Raw genomic sequence first — 22,446 nt, 5'->3', positions numbered from 1 at the left:
AAAGGACACGACAGTTTAGTGTAAACAAAAGGGGAATAAACTACAGGGATATATGCACAGTAAGAGTCAATTGGAAACAGCTGTTGGCAGATACTGTGGCAACCTGAAAGCTGGAGCTGCAGCTCAGGGTTGCATAAACTCTCTTTGTCACCAGTTTTCAATCCCCTCTCACTGCACATGTGTGCACACCCACATATGCGTAAGGTGCGCTGTAGGAGCCGCAAGGGCATGGCAGAAGCCACGATGATCTGGCTGGGAGTGCCTCTCCTTCAGGGTTTACCCTAAAGGAGGAATAAGTGAGGTAATGAAAAAAACTGCAAAGGGGTCACAAACCCCTTTCAATTCTTGTCTGCAGCCAGTCCTACTGATTGCTCTCTTTAATAACAGAACCATATAAGCACGAAGAGCAGAAAAAGGCATGAACGTAGAGGTGCCATTTTAGTTCCCAAAGATTTTTTGCTTTTCTAGTTGCATTTAAAAGGGAAGTTTGGAGACAAATAGCAAGCATGGGCCAGGCTGTAAGATATTCTGATATCCTAGGTATAACACTATCTGTTACAAACGTTAAATGACCTAAGCCAGTGGTAGCCTTGGTGACTGGTGTTTCCCACAGCACAGCAGAGTTAACAGGGCACAATGCAAGCTGGCAGGCTCCTTAGGGACAGCAAGCTCAGTCTCCAAATCTCTATCATCCAAGTTAGGCCTGCTAATAATAAGAACAGGATATTTCCTAGTGGAGAAGTTGACAGTCACAAAACACAGCTTTTCACCTCTAGTCAGAGAGAACTAGCAGCTTGAAGTGGACATGGCACACCTGGAGTGAACACACACTATGTACCCTGAAGTGCAAGGTTCGTGCTTCAATAGCACTTTGCTGGAGGCAGCAGAAGGGAAGACAAACCACAGAGACCATCCTTTCTCTCTCACCATTCAGAGAGGATTCCTCTCAGGTAAGAGTGAGCCAGACTTGCACAACAGAAGAGGTGAATGGTGAAAAACGTACTGTTGCCATCCACACTGCTTTTTTATTGGAGATAGCAGATTGTGACAAATAAATATCTAGTGTCATACCAAGTCATGGATCACCTTCCTGGATCCTCTTCAGCCCAGCCACCTGCATGCAATATATTACTACTTCTAGGAGATGTTCCACCTACTTACATGAGTTAATCTCAACCCCCACACACAACTTTGCAGGTCTGTCAAACAGCATGAAAATCCTGTTGCCCCTACGCCTCCCCATCCCTCTGCCCCAGCCTGCAGTCAGCTGCCAACACCAGCAAAGACATGCATTGGCAACTGCTGCAAAGAGAGAAATGTAAGCCTGCCCTCATTGCTGGTTTGGATGGTGGGGGTCCTGATGACATGCAGGCTAATGCCACAGAAGTAGCATAATGAGAGATAATAAGAGCCTCCATGGGCTTCACTAAGCGATGGAAAGAACTCACTCCGGTCCCGGTGATCTGGCTGCAACTTTGCTTTTAACTGTTTTGCCTGCTACAACAGACAGACAAACACATCCATATGAACCTGCATTTTCTACTGATCAATTAAACAGTTTATTGCTCAGTGCTGCCACAGGTTTCCCAGGTTCTGTACCCAGCCCTGCTGTCACTCCTCTGGTATGAAAGGCACCTTTCTCAGGTGGATCAGTGTCTGCATAAACTTGATATTCAGTGACAGACATCCAGCCTAGTACTCATGTTGGTAGAAAGACATGAAGAGCGTATAGAGGGCCCTGATGTCACAGCATTTGAAGGCATCAGCCTTTGCAGGAGCACACAAAGGCAACTTCTGGCTTCCAAAACCTGATTTACCAATACAAGACCTAATTCTTTAATATGTCTTCTTATATTTACCACTCTTCTCACCAACAGTGAAAAATGACACAGATGAACATTATTCTTAACTCTGCTGTATTCCAAGGAGATATTCAAAGCAACATTTAGAAATAAACATACAGAGGAGAGAAAAGTGACATACAGAGAGCATGGGGGACACATCACTTAGAGCGAAGTGCAAGCACTGCCAAAGAGCTGCCTTCATCTACCTATGAGTACTGATAGTTTTCTGGTGATGAGTCTTCAGAGTAATTCTTGTGTCTGTTTAATGCACAAAATGCATGTCTGCATGTGTTTATTAAGTGAGCTAACTCTTCAGAGAGACGTGCTCTTATGACACTGCAGGAGAGGTTTCACTGAAGCTCTGAGGTATTAGACTGCAGGTCTAGTCGGGAAAAGAAACATGTCCATTTGTTTAATTCCATCCCCTTTTGCCTCTACAATGACCATGGCATACCCAGTGAGCTAAGGCTTAGCACACTTACTTGGAAAGGAGAATGACACAATTCTGGGCCCTCCGGCCATCAATCACAGAGAGCTCTTTCACCTTCCGTGTGGAGAGGTAAAGGTCTTCTGTTGAACCCATCTCTTTCTGCATATAATTCAAAAGGGAGGGAAAACAATCAGTATTATGCTTCTCACCCAAGACTGATAGACTTAGCTGAGTGTAATGAACAAAACCTATCCCAACCTGGGAAAATCCACCCACATGGTGAGAAAAGGAGGCTAGAAGGGCAGAAAACATGTAGGTAGATCCTGGGTTACTAGACAAACAGAATTCATTACTAGACACAGAACTCACTCTACCAACAGTTATGTCATTATGTTAATGTACAAAACTGGCATGAAAATTGGGCACATTATGGTAAAGCCCACTGGTGCCACAGTATATCCTTCAGTAGATGCCCTCTGCAGGGGTTACATAGCATTCTTGAGAGGCTGTAGCACACACAGCACAAATCCTTCCGTCATCTCTTAAGGCTGCCATGGCACTAGTTCAATCCATATTATACAAGAAATGCAAACAATAGGCAAGATAGCATTTATCTTACGAAATGGTCAACATCTACATCTGAACTAGTCTCTCTTTTTAAAATTAATTAATACATTTAATCATACAGAAAACACCCTTTTTCAAAGTTCTCTGTATATCCCATTGGCAAACTCATCACCTGGAAAATCCCTGCCCCAAATGTTTGTCATAGCACAACTATGGAGAGAAACTATTTGCAAACCCAGTCTGACCATCCAAAAGTCACTGTCTTCTTGTCCTGCCTACACACCAGAGGCATCAGATTTTTTCACTTCCAGAGAGTGGCTTTCTGTAGTTACTGAATATCTTTTAGCACCATTCCTTAAAGGGAAGTAGAAGTAATGATAAAAGGTGTTAATCCTGGATAATAGTGGTCTAGTTACCAACAGAGAAAAGGGAATTGGAAACAGGCCAGGTTTTATTTTCCCAGCTAACTGCTGCAGGAACCTCTTCAAAAATGTGTTTCTATGATAACCATATACCATGCCTTGTGATTTTGAGATCTATCATTATAATCTAGCTTTGAATGCACCCATCAAATTAGCAACATGACTTCTTTCTTGGGACATAACAGCAAGCATGCTGAGTCAGATCAAAAGGTCCATCTCCCCCAGTATCCTGCCCCTGAGTGTGGTCAACAGCAGATACCCAGGGAAAGCTATACAATCATGGCAAGCATACAGTGATGCTTCCCAGGATTCACTCCTAGGACTCAGGGTCCTGCAGCTCAAGGTTTACTTATATCAGCATGACTAACCCAGTGCAAGAAATTTTGACATCCAAGTATTTGAGAGTTAAATGTAACCCATAGATTCATATTGCTAGTTGTCATTTGAGTTCTTGGTACAATCAGCTACAATGACCCTGTGTTGCTCCTGCATATACAAAGGATTTATACAACCATGTCCAAATTTGCTGCAGTGATCCACCACCAATACAATGGGGCATTTATAAGCAGGTACAATACACCAGCTGCCCACACGCACACAATAGTTCTGCTGGATGTGCCCAAAGTGTCTAGCTTGGCAGAAAAAAATTGCAATGTTACTCGATACATCAAAGAGTGTTTTTCCAAAAAAAGGAAAAAATTGGGCATCGTGTAAGTTTCTTATTTCTGAGAACGTAACTAACAATACCAAAAATCAGGGCACCCCTGGTATAATCTGGCATTAGAGATGTCAAAGTTTTCCTGAGTTTCCTCAGTTTGTGGGAAGACAGGGGAACTGGGAGGTAGCTGTTGAAGGTAAGAAAGGTACTTGTTGGTCTGTGCTGTTGGTTTAAAAGCTTCACTGTCCCTCATTAGCTAATGTCTGCAGACATAGTTAGTGTTAACCAGCACCTATCCCAAGGGAAAAACCAAATTGTTTCAGGGTTTGGATGCATATGTAGGGTGGGGTTTTACATGGATTCCCCTAAAGCCATGCAGCAGGAATTGGTATAACAGTCTCCGTGCCATTTCCAGTTTCCCAACCCACAAGGTTCAGCACAGATGAATAACTCAAACTGTTCAGACGTGGCCCGTTCCTTGGTCATAAGGAGTGGGCTACTCTCATCTAAAAATATATTTTCTTCAACTCGTATTGAGGCAAGAGTTATTTATAGATACTTGGAGTTGTGTGTAAGCAAAAGCAGATGAAGCCTCAGGTTTTACTCAAGCCAGATTGCAAGCTTAACTGAAAGAAAACAGATTGCATATGGACTATCTGCATTTTCTTAGACACAGCAGAAGAGGAGCAAGGGGGCAGTAGTGACTTGCTTTTGTGAGACAGGCCAAGCACACAAAGCAAGAATAGCTGGAGCTGCTGTCAACCTGACAGACAAGATCCCTAAGGTTTATTCCCATCATTTTTTACCAACTTTCCATCTGAGATAACTTTATGTTATGTACTTCAAAGAGTATTTCAGGTCTGAGATTTTAATTTCAATTTCAAAAATCAACTAAAATTTCAGTGCTGGAATGACTAGCCATATGGAATGTGTTCATCATATTGCTGTCCTCTTTCAAATACCCCCGGTTCTAGGAATTATCAGTACTTCAGGGAAATATTTCTTCCATATTTAATTGTTTCATGGTATGTGCTGCCATGATGAAAGTCGGTAAATGACCCAGAGCCATGTATCAGCCTCACCCAGCAGCAGAGGTCCTAACTAAACTTTCCAAAGAGGCACTTGTGATGACACCTGAACAACCCTCTTTCTGAGACCATTGCTCTTCCCAAAAGTGTGGCCAAGAATTTTAAGGTGATGTATAAATTGAGCGGTAACCATATTGAAGACACGTGGACAGTCTGATATCTCTACTTCATCTAAACACCTTTTTAGTCTTTCACTGAACTTTCTGAGGGCTTCAGATGTCTGAAATGAAACAGGCTTTCCTCCAGTCTAAGCCTTCTGCTCCTTAGCTGTCACAAATGTTTTTGCCCAACCAAAGTACCTTCTAGTTCTACAGAAAGAAACTTTTTCTTTATCAGAAAGTCTGTGGCTAGTGAATACATCTGGAGACTTCAGTACTGTCCAAAGCAGATGGATCACAGACGGGACCAGTGGGAGTGAAGGCTCCCTGAGAGCCCCTTTTTTTCCTCCACTGGAGAGACTATTCCTTTAGTTAAGGAAGAGTTCAAGTTCACATTCTGCTTTGTCCTTGGTCTTTTTCCTCAGGTTCATCAAAAAGGGGATTACAGACACCAGCAGAAACCACAGAGAGGTTATAGCTAAGTGAAACAACAGGAACTACTTCTTATCACAGAGCTAATACAACAAAAAGAATTTTTTGTACCACCTTCCCTATCCAAAAAGCAGAGGTGCAAAGGCATATGAAAGAGTAGCATGAGGTGAGTCATGACCCCATAATAGCATGGTGCCGGACTTCACCTTCCCACACACTGCAAGAGGACCAGGAGGTAGACAATGGTACTCACCTGCTTACAGGAGGAGGGGTTAGTTAGCAGGTCCTATACAGGCAGCAGCCGCAAATAACGAAGAAGGAAACATGCCAAAAATTAGTCACAGAGAAAGATATCAAGTTTAACAAGGCAGCTGAATTTAGACACACACTGTTTTTGAAGAGAATAAAATGCTTAGCAAGTAATACAGGCCCAGATGGCTCAAAGGTATTTCAGCATTTCTTTGCATATTTTAAATCAGCAGATGTTGGGAGACTAAGAGTTCTAGGTCTTTTCTGAAAAGAATAAATTCAGTCTCCAAAATATAAATCTTTTAGGTCTTGAAACATTAACTAGAATAATGCTTAAATACCTTTATAAATCTAGTCTGGAGTCTTACTGAAAGAACTGCCAAGGTTAAAACATGAGGGCCAGTTCTCCTCTCTTCATGCACAGACACAATTTGCCATTAGTAGTAACAGCTTGTTTCAATGACACATTATACCTTCTAACAACTTATAACTCAGTAGTTTGAAAGCACTTGGTAACCACCAAAGAAGCCTTACAGTGCTACTGGGTGACAGATGCCAACTATTTCACAATATATTCCATACTCCAACAAAACACCAGATATACTGAATCAAAAGGTCAATATTACACAGTAAGATTGGAGCAAGGTCAAAAGACAAGTGTAAGGATTCTTGGGCCAGCATTCTGTACACTGAACAAATCTGCTTTCCCTCATAGCAACCAGAAGTTATACAATGGGCTTGAGAGAGGAGAAGAGACCCTTTGTCATTAAAAAAATGAATAAGAAAGAAAAGCTGTTTAACGTAAATGAAACCGGAAAAAATATGAAGATCATGTTAATAACAGCAAAGAAATGTCTTTATCTGTACCCATTCAGCATTTCAGATGGAAAAGAGCAGGGCTTTGCATTGACATTTTTCTTTACAGACATTTGGATGAAGTTTAAAAGTCACAAACCCAGGGTAAACACATATTTGGCCAGAGCGGAGTGTTTTCAAAAATAAAAGAGGAGAAAAGACTAAGTGTGAATCAACTGGAAAACTTCTCATAAGCTTTTGATTCGAAAGCAATTTTGGTTGCCTGGCCTTTTAAAAAAAAAAAAAAAAAAAGTAAATTGATGAGGACTTGTTGATTAGGAATCCAGTTCACACTGGAGTGAGTATGGGTGAAAAAGAAAGCACAGTAATAACAATGGAATATATAAAGGAGAAAAAAATACCCCAAACCCCTCAATGAAAGCTGGAAGGGCAGCAATACACCTAACTACACAAAAACACGAGTAGCTTACATAAATGATACTTTAGTGTGTGGAGCCACTGTCATAAAGTTTGTTTAATGAGGATGGAAGAGAACTGTTCTGAGACCCATGGAGGTCACTGAGATGATGGCTCCATTCCAGTGGGCAGGGGTAAGGGTCAGGTTAGTTTACGGTTGAACAGGCCAGGCTGCTTTTCCATGACTAGTAACACAGGCATAAATATTATGATTCTAACTGAGAGTCGTCAGACCAGTACAGCTTTGGCTTTGGATTTTGGGGCCCAAAGGAAGCAAGGTTTTGCAAGGTCATTTCTAGTGAGGAAGCTGCAATGTTTGCACCTGAAACATTGCAATGGCACCTTGATGCTGCCATGTACAGTCTGGATATTTCAAGACAACTAGGATCTCACCACCATAGCTAAGCCATTAGCACAGGGTCACAGGATCTAAAACCAATCATTTAACAGGACTGAAGTTTCATGTGCCTTTCTTCCCCTTTATGAACTATGTTCTTGTTTCAGGGATTCACAGAGAGAGGGATCCACTGAAACAGCAACAGCTATTTGCAGGAGCAGAATGAGAAATGAAATCCCATCATACGGAGGGTAACATCGTATCCTTCACAGTTCAAGTTGGGATGTTTATCTATGTGGCCGTGAGCTAGTAGATCAAAGAGTTATTCATTATATTTATTGGATTAGATAGAAAAATGAGAGAGAGAAGGGAACAGATGGAAAGTCTAAAGACAAGGGGTTTTTTGGTTAATTTTAAGGTATAAGTTAGTTAATGAAGTAGTTATCATCACTGTAAAGCTTAATCATAAAGGCTGCTTATGGCAGTCATGTCTGTGTCTTTTCCTAAAACTTCAGAGCAATGATTCATTTCTGCAGAGTACAAAAGACTGAATTTCTCCAAACATATTCCAAAAGCAAGGAAAGCTGGGGGAGTTCAGGGAGTGCAAGTACAATCCCTCTCCTGCTAAATTTCATTCAGCAGAGATAGATAAATTGAAGGTGACTTGCTTTCCAAGAAAAAGAGGAGGAAAAAAAGGACATTCTAATAAATGGCTGCTTTTAAAGTATGCTGTTTGTGTTATAATCTGTAATTCAGACAGTTTCTGTCACCTAGCCAGTTAGGTCAGTTGGCTGTTTAAGAAAAAATAGACAAAGTAAAAGACAGCTAATTCAGTCATCTTGCTCAGTACTCAGGCAACTACAGACACTTTTTCTGTGGATGAATGGGAGACATACAAAGATAGATGTCAAACCTAAATGTAAGCTCGGGAGCTTTTGGAAGCCAGTGGCTGCTGAGATCAAACAGAGCATTACCTGTCAGGAGCTGTTACCTCTGAGAGCTGCCCATTAGTACAAAGTCTGTTGATAACAGAAGGTTATACTCTGCTGTTCTCCCCACTTCTTTTGGCCTTGTGATTTTTTGAACAGTGGCAAAGCAGTAAATGATGCAGCCTGACTGCAGGTGGACAAGGGCCCAGATCACTGTCACGTGTTCCTTCCTTCCCCAGAAATTCAAGGAAGACGAGGTGTGGAAGAATTCACCCCTACCTGGTGTCTCTGATATGCGGAGAACATCTTTTCAAAATCTTCTAGATCCAGCACCTTGAATGCCTTTAAATCATCAATCTCATTCCAGATTGTGCCATGGATCCTCTCCTGGAAGAAAAGATCATATTTTAATGAGACAGCAAAAGCTGTTAGCTAAAAACACCCAATCCCATTTGGACAGATCATTCTTTCCTGCTCAGCGGCCATGTTCCTTTATGTTCTACTGCATGTACTACCGCTGTCATTTTAGAGGGCACACTTTGTTTCAAGAGTCAAAGGAGAAAAAAATAGTGATGTGTTTTGGGGGGGTTTCTTGTTGTTATTTTTTTTCTTTTTTAATATACTGAGTATTTAGTATTTTTCATCACAGCAAGCTTCTGATGAAAGGGCACATTCCAGGACTAGCAAACCACATCTCAAGCAATATCCATGATCCCACAGTACGTTTCCTTTCAAGAGTGGCCATCTGTCTGACACAATGATTGTGGTCATGCTGAAAGAAGTGTTACCATCATGAGGAAAAAGCTTAGGAAGGGCACTGATGCATGACAAACCCCAGACACATTTTCCCTTCTGCAAATTTTGCCAGGTTCTGTTGTAAAGCCCAAAGGGTGTGTGGTTTTCATTCTGCCCATCTGTGAAAGTATTTTGAGATTTTATTTTATTTTACTTTTAAGGCTCTGTCTTTGAAGTCTAATTGTTTCCTATTACATGATCTCCCCTGTCTACATAAGGTTTTTGTTGACTCAGATAGATACAATCTATACCCAGATCTCTAAAAGAGCATCATCCACACTAACTGGAAATGTTAACAGCCCGTGTGATACATTCCCCCGAATGCCAGGGAATCCCAGCTTTTTGGCAAATGACTAGCATGGAGGGAGACAGGCACAGACACTTCCTCCAGCTTTGCTGTACACCAACCCAACCCTGGACCAAATCAGCTCTTGCAGTACATGAATTAGCTAATCAGCAGTCACCCTAAATCAGAAGGTGGCCTTGGGGTCTCCTGCTGACGTTCTCAGGACAGATGTCATTGCTGGCAGAGGACACAAAGGCTGAACTACCTTCTCCTTCCTACTGACTGTTAAGGTGCATGTTGTGTGAGACAAGCTTTGGGCAATTACCTATTTAGAAAAGGAAGACTTGCTCTTCACAACTGACTACACTGTCTTTCAGTTCATTTAGTTAATGAAGTGTACATTTTTTGTACTTTATTAACTGGAAAAATAAGGAAGGTGTTGATTAAAAGAAAAAGGAAATGGACAGAAGGGATTGTAAAAAGGCCTAAGCAAATCCCAGGAGGTGAAGAGCCAGCAGAACACTGATGCAGAGCAAGCCAGGAACAGCAAGCAATAGCAACGAAACCCTCACACAGGCTCCAGCTCTGAAGTACCTGACTTGTACCTACACAGAAAAGTGTGTTAACACTTCATTATCAGAACTAATTAGGAACAGGCTTTACTTCCCATTCACAATCATCAAAGGAATGAGAGAAATGTGCTAAGCCACAAGGCTCAAGGAGCAAGGAAAAAACCTGATGGGAGGATGAAATGAGGGGGAAATAAAAGTGTGAAGTGTTCTGGAGGAAATTCCTGGCAGGGCAGACACTGTGAAGGAAAACCAACACCCTCCCTCCAGAGGCAGCCTGTGAGTGCCTGAGGGCAAGGAGGGGTGTCTGCAGTGCTATTTACAGCGAGAACATATACTAGAGTGGAGCAGCACCCACCCCTGAACAAGCTCACCAATATCGTTGTACCATTCCTTGCAATCATTGTGGCTCTTCGTTCCACAGTAGGAAAAATGTCATGACCCTGTGGCTGTAACATGACAAATGAGTTTGGGAGGCTCATCTCAGCCAAAGGAATAGGAAACAAAGTTACTTTTCATTTTACTCTAACCCTAGACTCCACTACCAATCTTAGCCAGAAGCATTCAGGAGGAGCGTTCATTCTTATTCAATTTCCAGACTGGCTTTATAAACCTTGAATTATAAATCCTGAGGGATGCATTTGAACAGCAGAGCAGTTCTCAGAGTTCCTCACTCTTTCAGATTGTTCCATCAAACACTGAAGTAGAAGAATATTTCTTGACAGGAGCTAGTGCACATGGCTTCAGAAGCAGCCCTTAGAGTCACCACTGGGATAGAGCCCTAAGGATGCCAAAAAGCTATAAGCTGTGTTTGGCCAAAGGCTGGATGTGACTCAAGAGACAGCTACTCTGGAGAGCCTTGCCCATCTACCTGTCTGGCTGCAAAACTCTCCTGGGAGTGAAGTTTCCCCAGAAATGGCAAGAACAGTGAGAACGTGCTACAGAATGGGCTAGTCTGAATGAATTGCAGAGGTGCTGGAACAGGCAGTTCTGAAACTCACAAAGGGATTGCAGATAATGGTTCTTGACCATGCTTTCCCAGAAAAAAAACCACCCAAGGAAGTTAAAATTATTCTCATTTCAATTCAGATTCATTTTAAGACCCTGGTTGAATCTGGTCCTGTACAGGATGGTTTGTATGCTACTTGTAGCAGAAAAACAAATTCCAAAGCAGCACCATTGCAATGCTGCACACAAACAGAACTTTGAGCCAAGCAATGCAATTTTAGTGCTTAAAAACCAAATGGTTCAATCCCGTCAAAGGAAAAAAAAAGGCAAGCAAAGGTATAAACAACCTTAGTTACACAAAACACTTGCAATGGTGCTGTCCATTCTATTTCTACCCTAGGTTCTGCCCTTGAAAACTATCATGTTGCTGCCAGATAATTTCCTACACTGAGCTCTTGCTACTCAGTTATAGATTAACTGGCTGATAGTTCCTTGTCATCAGCCAGAGAGACTGAGCGTTTTAAGAGAAACAGGCTTGCATAATGTGCTTGCTATGATAAATGATTCCCTCAGCACCATAAAAAGTATTTATGGTCCCTAAATATCAATTTTAAAATAAAGTAAATTCTTTATTTCTTCTTTCCTTTTTCTCTCACTTTAACACACACATACACACACACACACACAAAAAAAAAAAAAAAAAAGAGGTCACTTCATCCATAACATGCTTTTCCTCCCATATTTATTTATTTACTTATCTATCTACTCCTTCTACAAGTCTTCCAAGATCTGTGGTTCCTCTGCTTTGCAAAGTCTTGGCCACCGTTGAGAAACAAATGCTATGAACTACATTTCCCAGCAACCTCTAGCAAAATGGTAGCATATATTTTATAAGTAAACCTCTTATTATCAGAACAAGTACTGACAAGGCATTTGTTCCATCAAGCTGAGGTTCTGGGTACGTTGCATTTAACAATCTGCTTGCTGTAGCTGCTGCAGTTACATCATTTCACCTTTGTAATGAGGCTCAATTTGCTGAGACCTACCAAGACAGAGAACGACAGTATTTCATGGAGCTACAAATCATAACAAGCTGTCCTCTGCTACATCTAACAGATTATTTTATTTACCCTGAAAGATAAATAATGATACTCTGCAAGCCACCAAAGTCCATCATGCTTCAGTAACCTCACAGCATGAGTGAAAATTACAGTACTTTGGGAAAGCCTTTCATTTGTCCTGCAGGTCCACAGAAACCATAGGAACAATGAGTGTCCTGTAAATACTGGAGCAGGCAATTCTGCTTACTAGTAGGTTAATATTTGTAAAATATTAACCATCAAAAAATGAAGCCACTTAAAATTTTAATCCATAATTCCATAATGAATCTGAAAAAAGGGATATGAACAGAGTGTGTTTTTCAGATTTCTATCTTGATATCAGATCCTTTCTTCAGTGTAAGAAAAATCCAGTTTGAGCAAAAATTGTATTTCTGGCATGTTTGTTAATTGAGACAGCTGTTTTATCTTGCTGTAGGACTAGGCACCACCAAGGCTACTATGAGTAGCTTCACACTGAGATTTTGTAGAAATCTTTCCATTAATTTTGAATCTCTGGCAGCAGTCCTGCATCATTGTTTGCCATGATCCTCAGGCTGCCTTCAGGAAGAAAGTTCCAGAAATCAGGATCATCAATAACTTTACAGAAACATTTTTTAGAAAACTCAGTGTCAAAATGAACATTTTCTGTTTATGTGATGTTTTTTTGGGGGGGGGTTGGTGGTGGTATTGTTTCTAAAAAAAATCCTATGTGGTATGTAGAACAAATATCTTTCTTCTGAGACAATTTCACCCATGTCTACTTAGGGCTGTCTAAAGAAAGCTCTTTCAGATCATTGACTAGAGTCAACACCAGCCTGACACTTAATAGGAAGCTATTTCTCCAGTCATGAGATAGCAAGCAGTGCAGTTGAAGGTTGACTATATTTACTCTGATAACTTCAAATCAATATTTTTATAGTTATTAAAAAGGTAATTATATTAATCCATTTTTCCAGTGTGCTTGAAATCTGTGCATAATTTGGATTAGCCATAAATGTCTGGTCCCTGTTTGACCTTGGGTGTTGTGTAAAATTCAGAGTGAGAGAGCAAACTCCACTTGCTGTCCAGAAACAAAGAAAGGAATCTTTCCAGGATATTACAGTGGTTACATTGCAATATATTTTTTTCTTAAAAAACATAGATCCTTGGCACCAGCACTACTGTAGTGCTGTATGAATGGAATTCAGAGACGATGCTACAGTGCTGTATGAATGGAGCTGTGGTGCAGAAGGGCTTCATCAGAACTCAGCCTATCCATGCATCTAAATGGCTTTGTGCTTGATCACCAGCTTACATCAAAGCTAGTACAAAATCTTTAATTCCCAAAGGATATCAGTGGGTTGCTTGAGTTTCATTGTTAGAAGCAGGAATACTTTCCAGTCAAACCTTTTTTCATGGTGCCTGTGGGAACTGTGAACAATCTGTTTTCGTCAACTGCTACGAGTTTATATTTGATCATTCTCCGAACACCCAGCAACTCAGTCCTTTCCTTCCAAAGACACTATCAGCATTGGGAAAAAAGGTGCCAGCCGTGGAGGACAGCCTTGATTCCACTACTGAGAAAGCATATTGCAGACAAATGCCCCTCAGCCAGCCCTGTCCATGCTCCTCTTGGCCTCTGCTGGCTTTCTCTCACTCCCTTGAGGCAGGCTGCATGAACAGAAAGAGGTTCATTCTCATGTGGGCTGCCTCAGTCCTGGCATCATCTTCACACTCACTTAAGAAAGCTTAGGAGGAAGACTCTGTACTAACTGCTTCGAGAAGGATGGTCTAAACAGTATGTAGAGATACCTAAGAGCTGAATAACATATTTCACCTGGCTGCAGACCTAAGTTTGCATACAGTTCTGTTTCCAGCACTGTGCCACCTCACCTCACTGTGTTGCATGGTGCAGATGTGCCTGTGATTTTTGCTAACTAGACTGGTTTTTCAAAAAAGAAAAACATATATGTGGTGTCAGATGTATTTTTCCTCAAAATGTTTTTGTTGGGAATATTTGTATTCGTGTGAACTGGAAGTTAAACACTACCACAAACCACAGTAATACTATGCACACTTTCAGGCCTCAGTTTTCTGTGCGCAAAAAACTCGGGATACACTGCTCCCAGCCAGTGTGCTTGTGAGTCTTCATTTAAGTATGGCTACTTTGACAGCTCAGAAAACCACAGAAGTGCTGTGATGGTAACAAAAGGCAAGATGAGGCCATCCAACCCACCCATCACTTTGCATTCAGAGGATTCGTATCCATGCAAACAGAAAGGAAGTGCCTGGTACTGAAGCAGGGGAACTAGGATAACTGATCAGGATGGCCAAAAACATAGTGCTTCCTCCAAGAGTCAGTGGAATTAAATAATTCCATAACAAAGTGTTACCCAAATAACAAGGCAAGCCACCTGTGTCTGCACCACCAGCTCTGCAGTTTTGCAGAGACCTTACTAGGTCAAAACACTAACCCTGGCAAACACACCAAAATTAAGCCCACGCCCTCTTATGCCCCTTTTTTCCAACTATTCTGCCTTCCTCAAAATAGCATCTTTTACCCACCTCACCACCCAGGTCTTCAGTTTTATTAGCACAGCTGCCTTCACTCCTAACCAGAGGGCAGGATAAGCCTACGGTTACTGTACATTAAACAGAAACACCTGTGACTCTCTCTTTTTCATATACATTCATATATATACATATATTAGTTATTATTTCTTTTCTTCAGAGCATTAAGTCCCATGTTCTGCAAAGGAAAATAAATCCCCATCCTTACATTCTCTCCCACACCCCCCACGTGGCCTTGACAGACAAGCACAGATGGTGCAGCAAATATTTCACTTCACTTTATTTTAAAGAAAAGGAGAGAGGGGGAGAGAGAATTCTTGTGGCATTCCAGAGGTCCCTGGACACTCATTCCAAATGCCAGAGTTGGGCCCTGGGTGAGTTTCAGTCTAAAAGAGAACCTGGGTTTCTAGGCAGCCATCCAAGCTCAACACAGACACTTTTTTCCTTTCTAAATCAGTTTAACAAAAAATTAAAACCTAAAGTGAAGGAGGCGGGGCAGAGAAGGAAGAGAGAGAAGCGCAGGGGAAGGAGAACCAACTAAGGTAGCAGAAAATGAGTGCAACAGGAAGAATCCAAGTCCTCTGTTTTGATTGCAAATTTGGAGTTTGGTTGCCAGTTGTAACCATGCAGTAACCATGCACAGAGAAGGGCAGCTTCCCTTGTGGTGACGAACAAATGGTGGGGAGAATCAGGCCACCTATCTCTCCTTGGGGAAATCTCCTGCCAGGGTAGAGGAGGCTGATTTTGGAGTTGGTTCTCACCGTGTTTTGCCCACATTGGCTCTGACCATCCTTTTCCTTGATGTGCAAGTGAGGGACTGGCACACCAGTCCTGGAGATGTGCATCTCTGGCTTAAGTATTCAGTCCTACTACAGCTTTGCCTAACAGATTGCATGCCCAGATCTACTGCAGCTCCCTCAATCTAACTAGCACCTCGGTCATCACAGGAGATATACTGCACCGGTGGAGAACTGAGGAGACTCCCTCAAGACAGCTACTGACTCCTACTGACTTCAACCCACAGAAAGCCACAGTATCACTTGCTTCTGTCACCTTGCACTTCATGGCATTGATCAACACCGAGTTATCCTTAGAAAGTAAATTAATTGCTGAGAGCATACAATTTCTTACCTCACTCAGTTTAGCCCAGTTGAAGGATTTCAGTGGGTGGGAAGGCTGTGGGATAGATTTCTTCTTCAGGCTGGTACCACTGCTGCTGAAGGTGGCTGTTGAAGGGGGTGGCATCCCCATGCTGAAGAAAGGTGGTGCTCCTGGTGGAGGAGGAGGTCCTCCTGGAGGAGGTGGTGGAGCAGGAGGAGGGGGACAGCTGGAGAAAGGCAGAGGAGGGGGCAGTGGTGGCAAATTCTCAGATGTGTGGGAAGAGGACAAAGCTAATGGGCCACCTGGAGGGGGCGGTGGCGGGGGTGGGAAGGAAATACTGCCCCCTTGCTGGAAAATAAAAAACACACAGAAAAAAGAAAGCAAACAGTTTAAAAGGCACAATAACTCCATGTTGCCAGCTGATGTGATTTTATTACAAGATTCAAAATATTTGATGTTTTCTTTAAAGCCTCCTGCACTCAAAGCCATGCAATAAAGGGAGGAATCTCAGCTTTCATTTAAGAGAAAGTTTCAAGCCCTTGAAGTTGTGGAGAAGAGCTTGAAAAAAGGAACCATAAATGGCTCAGAAAAACAGAAAGCTAGTAAAAGAAGCCAAAATATATTATTTTCTCCTTATGTATGAAAAAAGAGAAAAGTTCTATCTTATGAACTTTTGAACTCCTGAGTTTTAAACCTTAAGGTTTGAAATACTGAATACCTGTCATTAGGCCCCACTAATAGAAAGTGGCAGTGGAGAAGAGAGAACAAACCTGCTTTCTGCAATATCTAACTCCTCAGGGCCTTGTCCTGGTGAGCTGAGGCTCAGGCACACTGCTGGGGCAGAAGGAGCAGCAAGCAGGAGGGAGCAACTGCAAATGCTGCTTTTGCAGAGCTCCAAGACAGTACTGATGCTCTTGAAGCATGACAGGAATCCTGTTTCTCACTAAATTTATGTTCATATCTGGGAGATTTCTCTGTATTCCACTGAAATAACAACCAAAGCCACCCTACTCAGCAGCAAAAATATGGCTGGAGGAGGACATGCGTGCCTCAGCAGCTTCTGCAAGGAAGGTGGCTGAAGAGAAGGAATGAAGCAGCCCATGCATTATCCATTCTATACCACCAGCTCTAGGATTTCAGTCCCAGCTAAAAGCTGAGCAGCTTCTAAATATTCATCTTTGTAGCGGGCTAGACAGACTCCCTCTGTACCAACCATAGAAAATGTTTCACTCATAACGTGCTTTTGTTCATCATTCACTAGTTAGCAGGCCTCAAAAGAGGATGGGAATAGTCCCAGTCTCATACCGAGAACTCATTAAGTTGAGCCACCAGGTCGTTCATCTGGTCCCGGGTCTGGCGCAGCTCCAAGGATTCCTTCTGCAGTTTGTCTTTCATTTTGTTCAATGTCTTCATCATTTCATCTTTCTCCTGGGTCTTTGTCTCACATTCCCGCTCCTTCTTCTCTAGCCTGCTCATCAGCTCAGCATGATCTAGGGGTAAGAGGCAAATGGGGCTGGTGAAATAAAGCTCATGAACAGTCCCCAAAGAGATGCAGGTTACACTGAAATATTCAACTGGGGATGTATGACAGTATGAAAAAGAAAATGGAGTCTGACTATCTTGACAGTGATCTTCAGTTATCAAGACAGCAATGCCCAAGTTCCACTTAGACTGTAAAATCACTTCATGTGAAGACTGAGGGAAGCCCCATCCTATTGAACACATAAACTGATCACCATGAGAAAAAATCTACTAGAGGGAACAAAGCAGGGTTTGTCCACAAAAGCAAAAGTTGTGCACAGCTCTGCTGCTTGCTGCTCTGTGACTGAATCAGGATCAGTCTTGCTTCCTCTTTCGCCTTCCCAAGCACAGAGGATACACTCACCTTTCCGAAACTTCTCTGCCTGGTCCCTCCACTGCTTGACTTCATTTTCATTCACCAGCCTGAAAGATGAAATCAGATAATTTCAAGTTGTTCTGGGCTACCCAGGCTGAAAGGCAAGTGGCCATTTTGTGTAGTGATTATCAAAAGGGAACCTGGTGAATTTACATGGTTTTACAGGATCATACTGGTCATCAGTCTGGTTCCAGATCCTGATCCATACTGTAGCCAACAGTTAATATAAATGTGATGGCTGTTGCTCAAATTCCTGAAAAGGAATAAAGGAATGCCTGGGGAAGGAATCCTGATATGTTCTTGTCTTCAGGTAATGCTTTCAAAATGCCAGGTCTACTTATTTTGAAAGAAGGAAGTCATCACTAAAATAATCATAGCTGCTGTGGGTTATAAATTACCCCACCCTTAATACAAGACCAGATTGCCATCTTTTTTCCTACTTCTGCGGTTCTATTTTTTCTTTCTTACAAGGAGGGAGGATGTTTATCTGTTGGGTAATACATCAGTAACAAGGCAACACTCATATCTCATACTGGCACAGCTATTTCCTATTACTGACAGAAAATATGCAGGGCATGCTGGGGATTGATTAGATACGCAGAATGAGGAGTAGCTATGAAAGTAGAAAGGGAAGATCAGGCACGAGGTCTACAATGAAGTCTAATATCCAGGCAGACAGAAAGAGATCAACACCAGCATATTTTTCCATAATGAGAAATCAGTTTTGATTTTGGCTCATGCCTGTAACAGGGGAGACTGTAAGTTTTTTAGTACAGGAGAATTTGGTTTCATATGAGGCTTATGTTCTATAAAATACTCTTTTCAGTGGATAATTCAGAAGGGTAATGGGCCATGAGTTACCTGCAGAGGCAGATGGATGGAATGAAGAGTCCAAAAGTTTGGCTAAAAAAGGACTGAGAACAGGGAAGTTGAGATGAGAGCCAGCTCATGTAGCTAGACTTCTCAAATGATGCATCCTATGGGAAAAAATAATGGTCGTGCCCTCAGCCAAGTCTGTGGGTGAGAGCATGCAGACATTTTATGAAGAGGTAAAAAGTTTTGTGTGCTAGGTGGGGGCTGCTTTCCACTATTCAAAATCTTTCTAAACTATGTGCTCATTAGTGAGGAATGAAATCTAAATAGAGATGACCACTTTTTTTTTTTTTTTTTTTAAATATCAATGAAAACTTTCATCAACATTCTGAATGAAAAAAGGCACATGAGGAAGCCTTGTTATAACATCATGGGTATTTTTTCTGCTCTTCCAAGCAGCTTAATATTTAATAGAAATTAGAAGTCAAAGGCAAGGACTTTGCTAGAAAATACTGTCTAGTTGAGATGCCATTAGAAGAAAACCATTTAGAAGACCAACAAGATCATGAGAAGCTGTAAGTTAAAATAAGAAACTCCTCAGATATGATAATTTATTTTCTAAGCACCTGCATACTTATCATATACTTATACCCACATAACAAAAATGAACAACAATAATGCAGCTTACATTTTAATTATATTTTTGACATTGAAGTTTTCCAATGGAGCTATATCTGGATCTTCTCCTCGCTCATCCTGAAGAACAATTTGTTGAAGTATTCTGTCCAACAGCTGCCACTGCTGGAAGTTTCCTCCATTCCTCTTATCTGTATAGAAAAAGACCAACCCATGAGAACTTCTGTTTCCATGCTAAAGTCCACAGACCTGCCTGCTGCTGGCCAGTCTGCTGACTGGCATTCCTTCCTTTCCACCTTCCAACTCAATCCTGTATGGAGTAAACTGTAGAACACAAAGCCTAACTGCGAACTGTTGCTAGCAGATCAGTTACAAACATCCGGCATACGGGAACAGCACATAACAACCACGGGCAACTCTGCACCTGATTTTGCACATTCAGGTTGTGTAACCCTTTTGACAGACTATTTCTAACTTCTAACTTGCACCTCAAATGTATAGAAGTGATTCCTTTGTGATAGCTGTTACTCAGTATTTTCTGTGGCTTGATGCTGGGGTTTTCTTTTGGTACCCAGGTAACATCGTAACCAGGCACTGTAAATACAATCAGATGTTCTATATGCATGCTTGGTTATCTGCAGGCCAGCAAAATTCAACTGGCATTAAAAATTTCTACAAACACGACCAAAAAGTGTGGAAAGAACAGAAATTGAACCACCTGGACTGATCGCATGGATATAAACCAGAAGAGCCAAAGCAACATAAAGTTCACCTCAGCTCCCTGAGTTGCATAACCTAGACCTTCAGATTCTTCAGAGCTGCTCCAGTACAATCCTCTCCTGGCCTAGCAGGGCTTAGTCCTGCCACCAAAAATCCAGGTCAATACTTAAAGCTCAAATACTGTCTTAAAAAGTAATATCAAGGAGACCAGTGGGACAAACAACTGCTTGAATTTGTGGACGGCAGTACTTGAACCTAAAGAGTGCCTGAAAATATACCACATTACTTTCTGAAAAAGCACACCACAGTACATCTCCTCCATGTTCCCTTCTCATTTTGACTGCCCAAGTACAGCCGAAAGTAATGAAGATCAGCATCTGATACCTAAAAGGATCAAGGCAGGCAGTTTTTTAGTAATCTTGCTATGCCTTTGCTCAGCTGCTACACTCTGGAAGCATAAATGAGTTGTTTTATTACAGTTAACCAAGAAGATTCCTATCGCTTCTTTTGAAAACAAATGCCAGTGTTATTTTTCAGTTTGAGTTCAGGAGCTCTGCACCAATACATTGCCATGAGATAGCAGCCTGAAGACTCACTGTGGAATTTCCCAGTGACAGAACAGCTTTCAGTGCTGTATTGTTTCACCAGAAAAATTCCTCAGTGCATTTTGTTAATATTCAAAATGATATCTATTTCAGGGAATTCCCTGTCTAAAGCACAAAGGCTCTTTCTTTTTTAGAACTTTCAGTTTAAAATCATTAAAAGCTCTGTCAGTGACTAACTGGAATGTCTCAGCTACTTAATTTTATTTGCAAGTGCAGAGAGGTCAAGCTGCTGCTTTAAGTACTGCAACAAAAATCTGCTGGATGGAGTCAGTGGTAAGATAACAAATTCCTTAGCCACTGCCAAGTTCTGAATGGAAGACCCGAGCAGTGTGTTCCTTGGTTATCTGTGACCCTCTACCTACACCAAAGCTTCACCTAGTTCTTTAGTACCCCTTGCTCTGGAGAACTGTGATGTACTCACATGGCATCTGCAAGCAGTGCTGGAGGATGGATAACAAATAAGGATAGGCATCTGTGTGCTTCAATCTCTTCTTGATCAACTCAAACATCTGAGAGGCACTTTTTGTATCAATGTGGATCTGCAGTGAGAGAAGGTAGTGAAAGAACAAGAGAAAAAACTATGCACAGTGAAAGCCCAACTAACTGTGAAAGATCTGATCAACACAGAGACAGGTGAATTTCCAGCAACTGGACCTCTGTAGAATCTCCTGCAATGTCCAGCTGCAAGTTCCAGTGAGTAGCAAGCACATGGGTCTTTGAGACCAGCACTGCCATCTCCACTCCAGTATGAAAAAGATTCCCAAAGTAAAGGGCTAGAAAGGTGGGAGGCATGCAAAGCCACCAAGAGCTGTTCTGAAGCAAGGAAAGCATTTGGGTCCTAGAAAGTGGTGGCACAAATATTAGAAGCTAAGCAGGAAAGGGCTAGTTGTTCTGTGTTGTTGTGTGGCAAGAGCTGGTCATGGAAATAGGAAACTGTAACTGTTCTATACCCTATAGCCTCTTACTCTTGCTAAAGGTTGTGGAAACTGTCCTTGTTTTATGTTCATCTTTAAAATCCACCCAGTCTGAAATACTGATCCTCTCCACAGGCTCTGAGGTGACAGTCTTCAGAAGAGTTTCCCGTAATCTTGGGAAAAGTATCAGAGAAGAGCATAAGCTTCACCCATAGTCCTGTAAAAGGGATGTCTGAAACTAGAATGCATCTGGATCATGTGGACTGAGAACATGAGCGCAGGACTGAGAACACACTCCACTCATGAACCTTCAGCTAAACATAAGAAAGAAGTCTTTGTCAAAGATACTTGGCAGGAGCCCTGTCTGTGATCATTGTTTTCATTATGCACACATCACAGACCCCCTTACTTGCTAAATGAGAAACTGAAAACAAGAGCACCAGCCACTCTCAGCACCAAAGTCAATCATTGTTTCCAGGGAACACAAAGGAAAGTTGCACCAAGCATCCAAAGTGGATGCTCAGCTTTGGCAAGTTCAGGTATTCCAAAGAAAAACTTACCAGGTCAAACCTCTTGGCAAGTTCCAGGTCATCTTCATTTCTGACCATCTCAAAGAAATCTAAGTGCCTAAGAGAAAACAAAACCAGAACAAACAAAACCTGCTAATATTCATGGTGTAACTCAGACTTAATGTCAAACGCATGTCACTACAGAAGCAGCAACACCTCATTTCCAGCTAGAACACTTGGAAACTGGCAAACCTTTCTTACATGAAGTGCTGGGATACATATGCAAGGCAACTCATGGGGGTCAGTGCCAGGCCAAAAGGAATGGCTGGCTGAAGTATTTGTGCTCTTTAATCCTTGTGCTAAGTCACTGTGTTGAAGTAAAACTGCTAAAAATAAACATAAAGTAGGAAAGGAATATTCTATTTGTGATGAGGGCAATGCCTGTAGTGATAATATATTTCTAAAAAGCCCATGCCATACTTGTTAACCATGTATTAGACCATTAACAAGTTGTTTCTTTTGCATGGTGGAGTAGCGATGCATTCAGTGGATTAGTTAAACAGCAGAGCTCACAACTGTCTTCACATTTGCCTATTGATAAGCACATCAGTATGCCTCTGTTGGGATCTGGAGGACCTGGTGAGACACACAGGACCCTGATATCTGGACTTCTCTTG

The 22,446-nt window shown here is 41.8% G+C and overlaps 1 protein-coding gene across 4 annotated transcripts in view; it reads right to left on the bottom strand.

The window, feature by feature from the left end:
• The window catches only part of DAAM2 (dishevelled associated activator of morphogenesis 2), a 206,246-nt gene that overhangs the window by 34,602 nt on the left and 149,198 nt on the right, over window positions 1-22,446 (bottom strand). For 3 of the 4 annotated variants that reach the window (XM_037405734.1, XM_037405735.1, XM_037405732.1), the window contains 9 exons: window positions 21,821-21,887; window positions 20,768-20,885; window positions 19,074-19,212; window positions 17,561-17,619; window positions 16,981-17,165; window positions 15,706-16,023; window positions 8,606-8,713; window positions 5,793-5,825; window positions 2,327-2,433 (listed from right to left, as the gene is read on the bottom strand). In XM_037405734.1, the coding sequence (XP_037261631.1) occupies window positions 2,327-2,433; window positions 5,793-5,825; window positions 8,606-8,713; window positions 15,706-16,023; window positions 16,981-17,165; window positions 17,561-17,619; window positions 19,074-19,212; window positions 20,768-20,885; window positions 21,821-21,887 (1,134 nt within the window). The remainder of the gene's footprint in view (window positions 1-2,326; window positions 2,434-5,792; window positions 5,826-8,605; window positions 8,714-15,705; window positions 16,024-16,980; window positions 17,166-17,560; window positions 17,620-19,073; window positions 19,213-20,767; window positions 20,886-21,820; window positions 21,888-22,446) is intronic. The other variant, XM_037405733.1, reaches the window with a different exon arrangement.

Source organism: Falco rusticolus, chromosome 12 (assembly GCF_015220075.1).
Source record: "Falco rusticolus isolate bFalRus1 chromosome 12, bFalRus1.pri, whole genome shotgun sequence".
Taxonomy (NCBI): Eukaryota; Metazoa; Chordata; class Aves; order Falconiformes; family Falconidae; genus Falco; species Falco rusticolus.
Note: the sequence above shows the minus strand (reverse complement) of the source record. Positions and strands in the feature narration are given on the sequence as shown.